Source organism: Glycine max, chromosome 1, assembly GCF_000004515.6.
Source record: "Glycine max cultivar Williams 82 chromosome 1, Glycine_max_v4.0, whole genome shotgun sequence".
Classification (NCBI taxonomy): domain Eukaryota; kingdom Viridiplantae; phylum Streptophyta; class Magnoliopsida; order Fabales; family Fabaceae; genus Glycine; species Glycine max.
In genome coordinates, this window is record NC_016088.4 from 26,931,239 (window position 1) to 26,946,986 (window position 15,748).

The following is a 15,748-nucleotide window of genomic DNA, read 5'->3' on the forward strand; positions in this document are numbered from 1 at the left end:
GATTAAGGGGGGGGGGTTTGTTTGTTTTGTGATTTAAAGAACAGAACAATTAAACTGAAATACGAAACTAATAATATTAAAAACGGGTTGTTTCCTCTAATTCAGAAGTCATTCTCTTGTCCTGGGTTATGGAGAATTCGTCCCTAACAGTTAACCACTTAATCCAACCCTATTTCAATTTACCAAGCGAAAATCAACTTAAGGTTGTCAATACGTGATTAGGGAACACATAAACCAGTTAACCCTTCATCCATTAAGCATGAACGCAAGTTAGGCTCAGAGGCAATTAATCGAACACGAAGCGTGCACAAATTAATATTAACGAATGTGGGTTAACTGGTGAAGGGAAAACTACCAGGAAGCCACATTATAAACAAAACCTCGAAGAGAGTTGAGCTTCGTCCTCAAAAGGAAAAAACACCAGAATATTTAGCCTTCCATAGATTCAAACAGAAAACGTAAATGAAACTAAAAGCAGAAACGTAAATGAAGCAGAAACGTAAATGAAACAGAAACATAAATGAAACAGAAACGTAAATGAAAGCAGAAGAAGAAACAAGAACGAAATTGTAATTAGAAGCAGAAAATGGAAAATTGCATTACATGAACAGTAGCCTTAGAACAGAAAAACGTAAAACCCTAAACAATGCTCTAAATACTGAATAGCCTAACAGAATAGCCTTGCACGAATCCCAAAGCTACTATTTAAAAAGATTCACTCAAAGTAGCTGGGTCCTATTACATTATTCTGACCCAAAACGAAATAAACACTGAACCACATAAAATAAAATTGCAATCTCCTATTTAGAAATTAACTAAAGTAAGCGCTGCTTTATTTGCCCTCTTCAAGTCCACAACCAAAATCTGGATTAAGCCCGATGTTTCATTAATTCCTGAAATTAGATTAAAAACATCAAATTAGTTGAATGAGCCCAAATAATAAAACTGCCTAATTAATTTGACAATTAAGACTAATCAATAATTAAAATGGTGCAAAAAGGGTTTAAGAAATAGAAGAAAATGATGGCACATCAGTCACATTTGACACATAACAGGGCCCAACAATGCCACCAAGCCTCCCGGGTATTGGTGGTCATACACAACCACATGGATGACAGTTAAGAGTGATAGCCATATATGGGTACAAAGTATACTGACCCCCAAGCTCTCAACTCCAAAAAATATAGTCTCGGAGCTTGTCAGGAGTAGTAAAGTGAGGCCTGTGAGTTCCCGCACCAAATGTTGGGTAGTCACCCCTCGCTAATTCTCCTAAGTTTTTTGAACCTCTCTACCCACTATACCCAATATACCCTGTAAATCATTCATTTCTCAACATAAACCTTACCATCTCATAGATGGAACATAACCACATACCTCATCATCTCATAGATGGACCATATATACCTCACCATCTCATAAACGTAATCTAACCATAACCATACCATCTCAAAAATGAAACCTAATAACAAAACACGTCATCTCACAGATGAAACAGAATTGATGGTTCCTTACTCTTCCTTTAATATTCTTACATCTTTTTGCCGCATTGCGTGTGTAGCCCTCATGTCGCGTACATCACCCAAAACAAACATTTATACATAGACAGAGAAAGAGACAAGGCTCAAGCCTATATACTACTCTCAAGGAACCATTCTAGGCCCCTCAAGTGATAGAAATCACTTTTCACACAAATTTATCAAAAATTTGGCAGCATAACAATTGTATTTACAACATCCCAAAATTTATAACAAGCAATTTGCTGAGGGTCAGACACCCCCAGACTCAGACCAAAGTGTGCACAAGTGAATATCAATATATTGCCGAAATATAAATCACACGCCATAGATACAAGTGTTGGAGTTCAAACTCTCTCGGTCTTAAGCATTCATAAGCAATAATAAAAATTCATCGTTCATTCATATCTTAGCAGACACACTAGCAGGCAATATATTCACTTAAAGCATAACAATAGCCATCGAACATGCATACAATCAATCTTAGCATTGAACATGACATTCACCTTATATCTCAACAATCACATTAACGGTATCCATAACATTTTGAGGCATAATAGTAACCATTAGAGAACAATTGCAATTAATTTCAGCATTGATCATACAATCCACAAACATTACATACAACATCAAATTACAAATTAGAGAATTAATACAAGTTGGTCCTCATGGGCTTAGTAATTTTGTTTGTCTTAGATTACAAGTTCACAGTGGATCCTAGAACGGTTCTTTGGGCTCCTTGATACTTTCCCTAGGATTTTCTTCATTCTAAATCCATTCTTAGTCTTACAATTACCAAATTAAGTCATCTAATGTCCAATATCAAGCTGCTGCCTTGTTTCACAAAGTTTCACTCTTAAACTTATCTTCAAATTTCTAAATGTTTTGGAAATCGATTTTTCATAAATATTACATATTACCCTATATTTTCACACCTAATAACTCATTTTTGAAGTCAAGTATTTAAGAAAAACAGTCCATACAACCATAAGCACCATTTTAATTTCGTGACAAATTTAATCCTACAAAATATCCTTAAACTGGTTTTGTTCATAACTTTTGCTAGAAAACTCTAATTTAAATGAAATTTAAGGTTAACCCTAAGAACTCATTTTTAACCTTAAAACACTTCAAGAAAAATAACATATCACACAGTTCCAGCCAAGGGAGCAACTACAAAATTTTGAACACCAACACAGCATGCAATGAAGTCTAGCTTCCAAAGATAGCAAGATCAAGGTTCAAGAAGTGGAAACCCCCCCCCCCCTTTACCTTGATGAAGCTTTCACGAAAATGCTTAGATGAACCAAGAACTCAGATTTGGATGTTCCCAAGTTTGAAAGGATGAAAAAGAAATTTGGAACCAAGAATGAGAGTTTTGCACGAAAATGGCGAGGAAACAAAAAGAGAATGAATATTAAGAATCTCTCTTACCAAAGCTTTAAGGGAAGAAACCTCAAGACCACTTGTATGAAGCTTGGAAGAAGAAGAAAATGGATTCCTCTCCTCCCCTTGAAGAACTCGTGCATAACAATGGAGAATGAAGGTTCCAAGTTTGATATTTTTGGAGAAGTGAAGAGATAAGGCTTTAAGGCTTGGTCCAAATGAAACTTGGTTAGGCTTAATGTTGATAAGATCAAATTAACAACATGAATGACCATTTGATAGCCATGGTGGACGTGCCAAATGCTGCCATATATGGGTATTTTGTCTTTTAAATTTGTAATCAGAAATGGCTAAAGTAGACTTCAGCAAAAATGGTAAAAATTGTTTTTGCTAAAACCGGTAAATCTTATCCTAATATTCTAGATTAGTGTGCTAAACTCCCTTGGGATATGTGTACTCAAAGTGAACCTTGCAAAAAATCCACTCACACAGAGACAAATTACACTGCGACTTAATGCACAATGAAATTCTTGCATTGATGGAAATCTAGCTTAAATAATTTTTATTTCTCTGTCAAGTTTTACTAAACCAATCACACACACGCGCACACACACACACACACACACACACACACACATATATGTATGTATATATACATGACATGAAATTCTATAATTAAAAACATATAACTACTAAAATTAAATTAATACATGCACAGATGACACAACACAAAGTTTTTTCTATTAGTATGAGTTATAATTTTTCAAGGTGTTATAACTCTAACTTATTTTAATTATTCTACATCATATAGTTAGACACTTTAATTGGTCACCAAATAATTAAACTAAAATTCTGTTTTAAAACTAATTGTATAATCATTTATGAAAAAACCCTCCACTTTAAACTCTTATGACTTAATTACCCCTTTTTCTAATTCCATGATATCTAGATCACCATTAATCAACCTTAATTATCTCCACTTAATTTTTAACCTTACATTAATTACTAATTTCTTCTTTCAAGCTTCTAATTTTTATTTCTAGACCAAAATCCAATTATTTACTTCTAGGCCATTAATGAGTTGACCATTATTTGACCAAAGAATTTTCTCTTAACTATCCTTATTCTTTTTAGACTTTAGCTTAAAAATTTAAGAGATAACCATGTTAAGGTATCCTATGGTAATATCTCATTTTCTACCATTTCAATAGTCTAAAAACATTACCCAATCACACAACAAAGCAATAACATTTTACCACACACACATGGAAAATTAGGATGTTACAAAATTTGCATTTAAGATCACTTTGTAGATGAAGGAGAAAGCTAAAGATCAATGCTTGAATGTTGTCCACTTTATGAATTTTTTTTCAATATGATTCCACAGTCCAGCTTCATACCAAAACTACTTTGCTTTTTTACAATCAACAAAAATGTGTCAATCATCCTCAAGAAAGTTCAAGCAATACGTGCAAGAAGGGGGGCAGAGAATACCTTTGGAGTTTAATTTTTTCCTCATTGGAATGTAGCCTCTTACAAATCTCCAAAGAAAATCTTTGATCTTAGGAGGAGAATTAAGATTCCAAATAGCCATCCATTTGTCAACAACTTTTAGATGAGCATCATCAAGCATGGTATTCATAATGGTGGAATAATCACTTTTAACATTGTAAATTCCATTGTTTCTATACCTCCAAATAAGTATGTCTTCTCCATGAGTGTTGAAAAGAGGAATTTGTTGAATTCTGGTTAAATGCTCTTCACCAAATAATGAGTCAATAAGGTCCTCTACAAGAAAATTTTTAGAACTAGGAACAAGAGAAGATGTGATGATATAAGAGTGTTCATGAGATTGTAACCAAGGTTAATTCCATATGTTCGCAGATAAGTCATTATCAATCCTCCACCTTATTCCTTACTTTACCACTACACATGAAGCATGAATACTATGCCAAACAAAATTTGGATTTTGTCTAAGAGGAGCATCCAAAAATTCCTTAATGGAAAACATTTAGCTTGGAAAACCTTAGAAAGTATATTATCTTGGTTGGTCATGAATCTCCAACCTTGCTTCCCTAGCATGGCAAGATTAAAAGGATGAAGATGCCTAAAGTCCATCCTTCCAAATTATTTTTTCATTGTCAATTTCTCCCAATTCATCCCATGAATACCTTCTCTAGAATTATTTTTAATACCCCACTAGAAAGAATTAATCATTTTTTTTCTAAATCATCTTGAAGAGTAGAAGACAACAAAAAGACACTCATACAATAAGTTGGAATGGATTGAACAATTGACTTTATGAAGATTTCCTTGTCTGCCTTTGAGAGAAATTTTGTAGCCTAGTGGTTGATGTGGTTCTAGAGTCTATCTTTAAGAAAGCCAAACTTTCTATGATAGATGGTAGCCCCAAGTATTTTCTTGATCCAATACATTTTGTAACTCCAAGGAAGGATGATATGTTGTGCCTCATATTGGGAGAAGTGTTGGAGCTAAAGAAAATTTATGGTTTTTGGAAGTTAATCATTTGTCTAGAAGCCTACCCATAGGTATCCATAATATATTTTAGAATAGAAATTTCATGCTCATCAGCCCAACAAAAAAGAAAACTATCATCAACAAATACAATGTGTGAAAGGATTAGTGCCTCTCTACACACCTTCACACCATGAATATCTCATCTTCTCTCATGATATTTTAGAAGTGCTGAAAGATCCTCAATACATAAAATGAAAAGGTAAGGAACAGTGGGTCACCCTGCCTTAACCCTTTCCCAGGTGAAATTTTCCCAATTGAGTCATCATTTAGGACAATGCTGTATTGAAAAGTTTTGAGACAAAGATGAATCCATCTTAGCCATTTTTCACTCAAGCCCATTTTTTTCATAACACTAAGGAGATAGTCCCGGTCTACTTTATCAAAAGATTTGCGAATATCAATTTTCAAAGCCACATTTCCAATTTTCCTTTTCTGCTTACATCTCACGTGATGAATAATCTCAAAGGCCAAAAGAACATTATCAAAGATGGACTTATCCTCTACAAAAGTTGATTGCTCAGGTGAAATACATTGAGGGAGGACTTTTTTGAGATGGTTGGCTAAGGATTTTGATATAATTTTATAGATGACATTACAATGAGATATAGTCCGAAAGTCTTTGATGTGTGTGGGGTTTTTTTATTTTGGGAATAAGAACAATGGATGTGGAGTTTAACTCATCAGGAAAGGTGTCAATTTCAAGCCAAACAATAACTAAGTGGAAAATTTCAGGACCTCGTAAATGCCAAAAAAAAATTATAGAAAGTTGGGTTTAGACCATCAAGGCTAGGGGTTTTTTTCAGAATTCATGTCAAAAAGGGCCAAACGAAATTCTTCCATTGTAAAAGGTGTTAAAAGTTATTCATTGTCATAAGACGAAATGCAAAATGGAATATTATGGATGATGGAAGAAAATTGATTACAATTATTCTGACTTTGGAACAAATCATTAAAATAAGATGGCTACATCAGACATATCTTTTTAAGCATAGACCAAGGCACCATCTTCACGAGTGAGAGATGAGATGTTGTTAGAGGCTTTCCTTGTTGTTGTGTGGAAAAATTTAGAATTGATGTCCCCATCAACATCTTTGCCTTTTGACGCCAATATGATTCTTCTTGAGCTATCAACATTTTTAGTTGCTTTTGAATTTTAGAAAAACGAACAACATCATTTGCATAATGGGAATGGCAAATGGCTTCAAGTTCTTGCCTACAAGAATCAAATTTATCACAATATTGTTTCCTCAAGTGGCGGCCCTATTTATCCATTTCTTCAATGCAACTATTAATCTTTGAGATAATATCATCATTAAAGGGTTTGTTCCACCTTAAATGAACAACATCATCCAAGTCAGGTTCCAACAGCCAATAGTTTTCACACCTAAACTTCTTTTTTGTGAAAGACCTCTTCAAAGCATCTAATTGAAACAAGATGGGAGAGTGATCTGATCTTGATGCTATGCCATTAGAGAGTTTGCATTTTGGAAATAAATCCAAAAATCAATTGTTGCAAGGCCTCTATCTAACTTCCCTTTGACATCATCATACTTTCCGCTATGTCTTGCCCAAGTGTATTGATAGCCCTCCATTGGAAGGTCGTGCAAGTTACTATCACTCACTGCCTCACTAAAACCAAGAACTAGCCAGTTGGGGTGATCTATTAGACCAATTTATCATCATTTGTTAGAAAATCATTGAAGTCTCCAAATATGAACCAAGGATGGGAAGTGTTAGTAGATAAGGAGCGAAGAAAGTCCAAAAAATTTTCTTTTTACCCTCTCAGGGTAACCATAAAAGCTAGTTAGCCTCTAGTCATAAAAGCCATGTTGGTGAATATAACATTGATAAAGTGAGAGGAAAATTTCAGAAGTTGGTCGTGAAAAGGCTTACTCTAGAGTAAGGCGAGGCTCCATCCCCTATCAATAGGGTCAACAACAAAGGAAGAATCAAAGTTTGATTGGGAAAAAAATTGTTCAATCTGGTGAGAGGAGACAAGGATTTCACAAAGAAAGATAACATCCACATGGTATGTCTGGGCAAGGTCCTTAAGGATTGGAATTGCACTCAGGTTGCCCAGACCCCGACAGTTCCAACTGAGTAAACTCATTGTCCCTAACGAGCCTGGTCGCCAAGGCCTACCAATAAAAAGGACTTTCAAATTAGGTCTTGAGGAAGGACTAGGGTTTTTAGAAGAAAAGGTTGGCTTATGTGGATTGGGGTTTGGAGAAGAAAAGGTTGGCTTTTGTGGAAGGCTAGGTTGAGTTGCAATGATCTGGACGTTCATATTCCCAGGAGACATGATCAATGCATCATTTTTTTATCCCCCACCACTATTTCATATTCATTAGTTGTCTCAACATTAATGTCATCATTATTTGTTTTCGTTTTAGCACCTTGATTGAGCCTTGAATTTTGGAATTGTCTCCTTTGCTTTCTTAATAACCTTAGCTATAAATTATGAACATTCACTACTAGAAAAGTTGCATTCTACATCGGTTAATTGGGTCATTCTACATCAGTTTACGACCAACGACATTGTAAAAAGGAGTAGGCTATTCTACATCGATCGCGAAGACCGTATTAGAATGAGTATATTTCTAGGACGACCACTTGTGAAGAACTGCCTTATAATGGTACGCATTCTACGACGGTTATCCTAGAACTGATGTAGAATGGATTGTATTCTACGATGGTTTTCCAATAACCGATGTAGAATGGTACTCATTCTAAGACGGTCCATCACACGTGACCGTCTTAGAATGGATACCATTCTACGACGGTCTTTCTAAAATCGATGTAGAATGTAATTTTTTTTTGGTGTAATTGTGTCTCTCTTGTTCTTCTTTCCTTCTACTATTTAACATAGAAAGTAGCTCCACACAAACTTATGACTCTTCATAGTCACTAAATTTCATAAGAAATAATAATATTAAGCATACCTTCAACATCAAGGAAGAAAATTAACCTTGGAGACATAAAAATATATGAGTAAGGGAGAGGAGAAGAATGAAGAAGGGATAGTAAGGAACATTAGAACGTCTCCTGTAGGCTCTTAAGGAGAGACAAGAAAGACCAAACAACCATTTCAATCCATTTTGTTACTAGTTACTATAGTATGCATCAAAATGAGCACTCATATTTTGGATCAAGAGTACACTGCACTGATTTAAAATGCCTCACAAATAGAATGCATTAGTTGAAGTTATCCTGTTTTGATATAAGATAACATACCTGCTCATGGATCAAGAGTATTGTTGAAACAACAGCCTGAACATAGTCTTGGACAGGTTCCTCAACATAATTAATTTTTACATTGAAGCCTCTGCCCTAAAAATCATAAAGCTTAAAGCATAATAATGTATTTTGTATATTGAAAACTTTAACCTAGAAATCACAAAGTCATAGCAATGCCCCACTTAATTAAAATATTTCCAAATTATATTGTAGTTCAGAAAAGTGAGGTGTTTCTTTGTGAAAATTAATATTAAATGGAAAAGAAATCCACCAGGGAGATGATATGAACATGCAGGAAAAATTAAATAATAATAATAATAACAATTGTAAAAAAAAGAACAAAGGAAATAAGGAAGATAGCAATACAATAGCATCCCAGTTCTGTCATTGGATCAGATACCACACTAGAACAATCATAGGCAAAGAACTAGAGAGAAACCAATACATAACCTTGTTGAAAGCAAATTCAAGGGCAAGGGAGATTCAAGTGACCTTAAATATGAATATGTTTTGCTTCAAACAAATGCACCTAGAAAACAGTAGGCATGAAAGCACGAGTCATAATCCCAAAAATAGTACCTCAACTGATAAGATTACAGGTTCCACTTGTAGTCCATACTCCTCGTTTTCAGGTTCTCAGCGCTTTTTTCTGTTAATAGAACACATTGTTGAATAAGTGACTGCTTTATTTCTTCAATTCCAACACCAACCTTACTAATAAAACAAAACGCATCTTAGTAATTGCTACCATTTCAAGCCTAATGGTCAAAGAGTATATTTAGGCCATTTATGTTACAGTTTTTGTTTTAAAAATTACTAGTATTTCTTAAAAATATTTGCTCAACTTGAAACAAAAATTTAAAGCAAATATCTTTTATATAAATCTCCATTATTAGTGGCTCAACTTTTTTTTCTTTTTACATATATACTATTTTTTGAACTGAAAATCGAGAGAGTAAAATATATTAATCTTTAGAAAATAGATAAAATGTACTAAATTATCAATGCGATAATAAATTAAAACAAAACATAAGATGATAAAATATCAAATTCTATAGTTCAGGTAATAGAGAATAAAGTATTTTATGCCAAATTATAAGAAATTAAAATGTAATTTATCTTTTTTTAATTGAACTGATAAACAAATATTGGAATGATTGGCTTCGCTTACACCACCATATGAAAATCCAATGTTGGTAGCCATTATTAAGTTTCAGACACATATGAGTCATGATAGAACTCTATGTATTAAAATCCAAGATGTAAATCCCATAGTGGCATAATTCTTAGTTGGCACCCACATGGCCTGATATGTGACTCAATGAGTGTAGCGGGCCATGTTTAGGAACTTTAGAGCCTTAGGAAATTTTCTTAAGAAACTTAATATTATATAAATTATTTCTCAAACTATTTTTTTAGTTTTTTATGACTTTTTTTATCATTTTTATTTGCTCTTTATGAATAGTAAGACATTTATCAAGAGTATTATATATTGAGATTGAATTAATTTTTTAACTTTTATTTTTTATTTTAAGTTTTGAAAACCAAGTTTATACTTTTTTTTCTATTACTACAAAGTATAAGAATAAAATAAAGAAGCAATACACAATATAAATAAAATATTTTTAAAAATCTGATATCAATTAAGGTCTTGAAAAATATGAAAATGAAGAGGTAAAGAGAGAAACAATGAGAGTGTTGAATAAAAGTTATTCTTAATTAAAGTGATTGATAAGTCATGCATGAATATCTCTAATCTTAACGCAATAAAAAATTATCTCTAACCTTAATAACCATGTTTCTAATTAATGGTATAATTTCTCATAATAAGCTACAAATTCAAAATTTCCGACATTATTCTTTTAGCCTATCATCCAACATTATTCTAAGCACCATTCAACATGTTATGATAGAGACAAACATCGTTGTTATGGTGGGCCTAGACCAGAGAACCAAACCAACCTGTCTCATTGAATTCATTTTATGTAATTATAGACACAGAAATTTTACACAACCCTCACCTTTTCAAGAGAAAGTGTGCGGCCAAGATCTAGCTTGAGGACATCATTGATGACCGCCTTGTACCTCAAAACCAAGTCTTGGTTATTTTTCACAATGGCATCTGCAACTTCCCTACTTTTCTTCAACAATTGAGCCTCTTCAACGATATGGTTCACGAAACCCAACCTCTTAGCTACCTCTGCAGTCAAAGGTGTGGCCAAGAGAGATACCTGATTCATGCATCTTGTAACATGAGAAACTTCTTAGCCAAATGAGAGGAGTAATTTAATTATTTAATCTAAAATACATTTAAACTATTCTACTTCATACATACAAAAAGAAAAAAAAGGGAGAAAGAAGAGGCAAATAAATGAAGGACTTTCTACAAAATTACAAATCATGCATCAGTACATTCACAAGAGTCAGCATGCACATTTATATAGTTGATTCCCTCCACCATCCACAATCACATAAGGGTAAATAATTAACTACCTTATTATACATTACATATTGAGTCTTCTTAATTTCAACAATATAACAGTGTTACGGACACATTTAATATTCTTACCATAATGTAGAAAAGTAGAAGTGAAAGACCAGAAAAAACTTCTGACCATTCTAACTTTGTAGAAAGTTTGAACAACCCAAAGTGGTAAAAAGTCCACTTAAAGGTCTCGGGGAATTCAATAGGAAGTTGACATATGTACACCAAAATGATATTGAAGCCAACATAAAATAGAAGATATCTCCACCACCTACAAGTTCATAAAAACCAAAGTTAGTGAACTTATTAAATTCAAACTCTATATTTTGTTGTAACAATTGAGGAAGGGGGAGCTTACCGAAAGATACCCAAATAACTGCTTGTCCATGACCAATCCACAAGTCCTATACTGCTACCAATGAAAAAAGGCAAAGAAACCCAAGATACATGACTAATCCCAACAATTAATTGTACAGGTGGCAACAATAACCAGCATACGCCCTTGAGATGAGATCATACAACCCAAAAATCAACATCCATTTATAATTACATAGAGCCAAGCAAATCAATTTGTTATTGTTATTCAGTCATTCACAATTTTATTTTTAAAAACATAAATTAAAATCCTAACCACTTAACTATTAATATTATGTACAATGATTTGGTTTTTAGGCTATTAAACCAAACAACATAGTATAAGTGCAGATTGTGCTCATAACGATTATGTGGATGTGGATCAATCTAAAAAACACAAGGAATCTAATTAGTTTGGTTTAATCTAATTAATTGTACTGTTAATTGAATTTAAAATTCTGAAATTAATGAAGATGTTGACATATAAACTTACAGGTTCAAGCCAGTGCCTTAGAGGTAATTTCTGCGCCTTATCATCTTTGGACAAACCTTTTTCCACCTACCAATAAGCCCAAAAGGAAAAAAAAGGGTATAAAAGAAAAAAAAAATTTATGTCCAGTGAAAGATATATATTTGGAAAAGCCAAATTATGTCTAGTCAATTATATTTCAAGCAACTACTGCATCTAATTGGAAACTATCATATGCACATAAATAGGCCATAAAGATATATATTTGCAGGCCATAAACAAACATATTAAACACCTTGATTGCCTCCAGGAGACTGTTAATAGGCTCCTGTTCATGAGCCCAAGGCTTCTTGAAGTGTTGAAGTGAATTCTTTCGTGAACTAACAATTAAACCCTGCATTAGAAAACTGAATCAAATTGATGCAAACAAAAAATGAATGTGAAGAGAAGTGATTCCCTTTTGAACATATCATGTTTCTACTACCTTTGAGTCTACAAGCCATACCTTGATTGATAGCTGGGAAAAGTGCCCAAGACCAGCAAACATGGCTTCTGATCCTGTAAAATTGGAAGAAGGCATTAGAAAACAGGAAAATTGGCATACAATCTGATTTTATCAATCACCAAGTAAAGAAATGAACCTGTTATGCACAACAAAATTCCACAAAGGGCCATCCAGCCTCCTCTTCTAGTCTTCCAACAAGGTTGATCAAACCTGAGACTAATAAAAGTTCAAACACATTATAATCCTCCCAGAGATATTTTACCTGGATATGTTACTATTACCTACTATGTTGATTCTTCCGACCTTGCTAATCACCATGCTCTTTTTCCCATTTTCTTTGGTTTGCCTTGAGTTTATTTGGCAACAACCTCCCTATCTTGCTATCAATGTAAGGCATACTTACCTGTGTATAGAATGATGCAACCTTGTTGGGTTCAAATGTCCACCAAGTAAAGAAATTAACCTTGTTTGTGCCATAACGTTGAAGGGCAAACAAGCCTATCAATATGATGCATGCACCTAGAACTTTTACACCTGTCAAGTTTTACAAGTGCTATTAGTGAGTCATGTTCCATATAGAAGAGTGATATCAAAATTCTATATGCAAAGAAAAAGAACAACTAGATAAACAGTAAGCAAACATAAATCAAGTCAATTCACATTTCACAAGCTTAATTTTTTTGGTTTAAGATTACAGGTATCTTCTAATGGATGCAATCCTGCTCAAGCTGGGTAGTAAGATCACTAAGGGTAATAAAACTGTCCTTTCGAGTATTTAACGTAGTTGCATATCTATGGCTCCTAGGAGTCAAACTCGAAACCATTTATTTAAGCTTGAACAACCCCATGCCAGTTAATCCATAGCTCTAAGTGGCATTTCAAAGGCTTATGGTGGGTAGCAACTTTTTATTTCTTAATTTGTTTTATTCTTATGGTGGGTAACAAGTTTCTCTTATGAACTTATCCTTTTCACCAAGATCTTTACACATAAACCGATTTTCAAACAGAATAAAATTTGTGATGGACATGCAAGTCCACTTTGGCCTTGTGGTAGTCCTAATTCCCAAGCTAGGAAGCAATAGCAATGTGACAAAAGCGATTTCCTTTGGCAGATAAAATACATAGATGCCAAATCAAAAAATCATTAGAAAAGAGTCGTGTAGGTGTATATGCTTAAGTTTCTTTTTCCACACAATTTAAGTTTCAATGAATGTCTAAAATTAATCACAAAAAATCAAAGCAGTTCTCCCTCTCCCTCCTACCTACCTCTGAAAAGTTTAGTTTAAATAAAACTATAAACTCACCAAGTTCTAATAAAAACTATTGGAGGATTGCCAGTAAGGAAAACCCAATCTAATAAGCTTTTGCCTTAAACTAGAACAACCTATTGAAAATGATTCACTTCTGTTTCTTCTGACACCATAAAAATTTCACTAGTCAAAGTCTAGAAGAAAACTATCATTTGCATTAAGGGTCTTCATTCTTGCAACATCAAAAAAGCTACATCTCAGGCTATGTCAGAAATGATCCATACCAGTATCAAAATTCACAAAGTCACCATGAATATATTACTTAGAAGTGACAATCATCATTTCATGATCCACCCAATTATCAAACTCCTTGTTAACTTGCATGCTAAAACATGCCATGACCAAACATAGAAAGTCTTGATGATGAACTTACATCTGTGATGCTCCTTGGACATTGAAAGCTCAAGACCAGACACTGCTGAGAAAACTGCATTCAATTCTCTCTGGTGCCATGCCACAGTTGTGTTTTTTGTACTCTGAGAGCTCCTCATCGGCCAATTGGCAATTAGGAAACAAGCCAATCCATATTTCGATGCGGCAACCAGCTGATGTTAGCTTGTTCACATTGATTGTCTTCATAACACCCTATATATATATATACACATATATATATATATATATATATATATATATATATATATATATATATATATATATATATATATATATATATATATATATATATATATAAGTAAAAGAAAGTAACTATAATGTAATCCACACCACCTTCAAAAGATTCCATTCCATTCACCTTGGAATTCAAGTAATCAACTGCTCAATATAAGTACATAATATGAATATTAAACAAATTTTTGAGAATAGAGATTTATTGACTTGAGCAATGTGCATTCGCCCGGAGGGTTCGAAGCCATCGTAGCAAATGGGTTTGGGCTTTTTGGTGAGAAGGTTAAGGAGTTCGTCTTCCTAAATGCACTCTTCTCCGACGCTCCTCACAATTTGAAACTTCTCATCGGGGGTCAACTTGGGAACAAAAGAAAAAACAATGAAATTGAAACCCTAGAAAACGGAGTTAATGAGTGAAAGAAACTTACAAATGAGTTGGATTGGGATTGGATGATTGGGGGATCTCAGGGTCGGAGACGGATAAGGATTCCACGGCTTCGGTGGGTGGTTGCTCCATTGCGTTACTCTCTCAAAGAAAGATAGTCAACACCGGAGAGACGAAGAAGAAGCCTGAGTATGAGTATGGCCAGGGTGTATGTATATGTCTTAAACAAATCAATTAGCGAACGTGCTGCCTTCACCATTGTCATTAGCTTTCAACACTATGAACACATACTTCACCAAAGGCACCAATGAGAGAGTCCAGAACACCAAAGACAAAACACCATAAATCTCTTTATTGGTCTCTGAGTGACCAATGTCTTCAGCAAATGTGTTCCTGTACACGTAGAGTGAGAATGTTTTGTTTTCCTGGTGTCGTCGCGGGTGAAGAGATCGGAGAGGGTGTTGTGGGGGAGGACGGCGCAGGGGCGACGGTAGGGGGAGGGAGCGGGGTCGGAGGTGGCAGGGCGGGAGCAGGACTTGGAGCGAGTGAGCGAATGAGTATGAGAGTGTGAGGGTCAACTGAGGAAGGTTCAAGAACTAGCTAGGGTTCAATGCGAAAGGAGAAGGTGGGAGGACACTGCTGCGTGTTTTGCTTTTTTTTTTTCTGAATTACGACGGGTTTTTACCAAAATCCGTCGCGAATTTAATTACATATAACATTCTAAGGCGGTTTTCAATAACCGTCTTATAATGTGTGTCTTAAAATGCTCTAATCCTTACAATAATTACAAAAATGTCACCGTACCACTTTCTAAGCCGGTTCCCATAAAACCGTCGTAAAATAGGTGTCGTAAAAAGCTATTTTTGTAGTAGTGATTTTTTAATTCCATCATTGATATTAATTATGTTTGAATCTTTGTAATTAATACAATGATGATTGCT

At 34.3% G+C, this 15,748-nt stretch overlaps 1 protein-coding gene and 1 long non-coding RNA gene across 2 annotated transcripts; both read right to left on the reverse strand.

Moving 5' to 3' along the window:
• Window positions 1–585: 585 nt before the first annotated feature.
• On the reverse strand, window positions 586–11,783 carry LOC106798224 (uncharacterized). The gene is made up of 6 exons (XR_005889963.1): window positions 11,519–11,783; window positions 11,245–11,431; window positions 10,697–10,906; window positions 9,255–9,324; window positions 8,673–8,768; window positions 586–893 (listed from the first exon to the last, which is right to left on the reverse strand). It is a non-coding gene; the product is annotated as an uncharacterized lncRNA (long non-coding RNA).
• A 126-nt stretch (window positions 11,784–11,909) lies between these two features.
• Window positions 11,910–12,728, reverse strand: LOC106794614 (uncharacterized). Its single transcript, XM_026129441.2, has 4 exons — window positions 12,625–12,728; window positions 12,489–12,541; window positions 12,279–12,377; window positions 11,910–12,073 (listed from the first exon to the last, which is right to left on the reverse strand). Exons 1-4 carry the CDS (start codon window positions 12,656–12,658, stop codon window positions 11,939–11,941), a joined length of 321 nt encoding a protein of 106 aa, XP_025985226.1. The 5' UTR covers window positions 12,659–12,728; the 3' UTR covers window positions 11,910–11,938.
• Window positions 12,729–15,748: the final 3,020 nt, after the last annotated feature.

Bases quoted from the DNA above. Each gene is read 5' to 3' on its own strand.
- LOC106794614 (XM_026129441.2), bottom strand. From the start codon at position 12,658: ATGGCCCTTTGTGGAATTTTGTTGTGCATAACAG. The intron at 12,542-12,624 runs GTTCATTTCTTT...CCAATTTTACAG, and splicing joins AATTTTGTTGTGCATAACAG to GATCAGAAGCCATGTTTGCT. The intron at 12,378-12,488 runs GTATGGCTTGTA...TTTCTAATGCAG, and splicing joins TTTCCCAGCTATCAATCAAG to GGTTTAATTGTTAGTTCACG.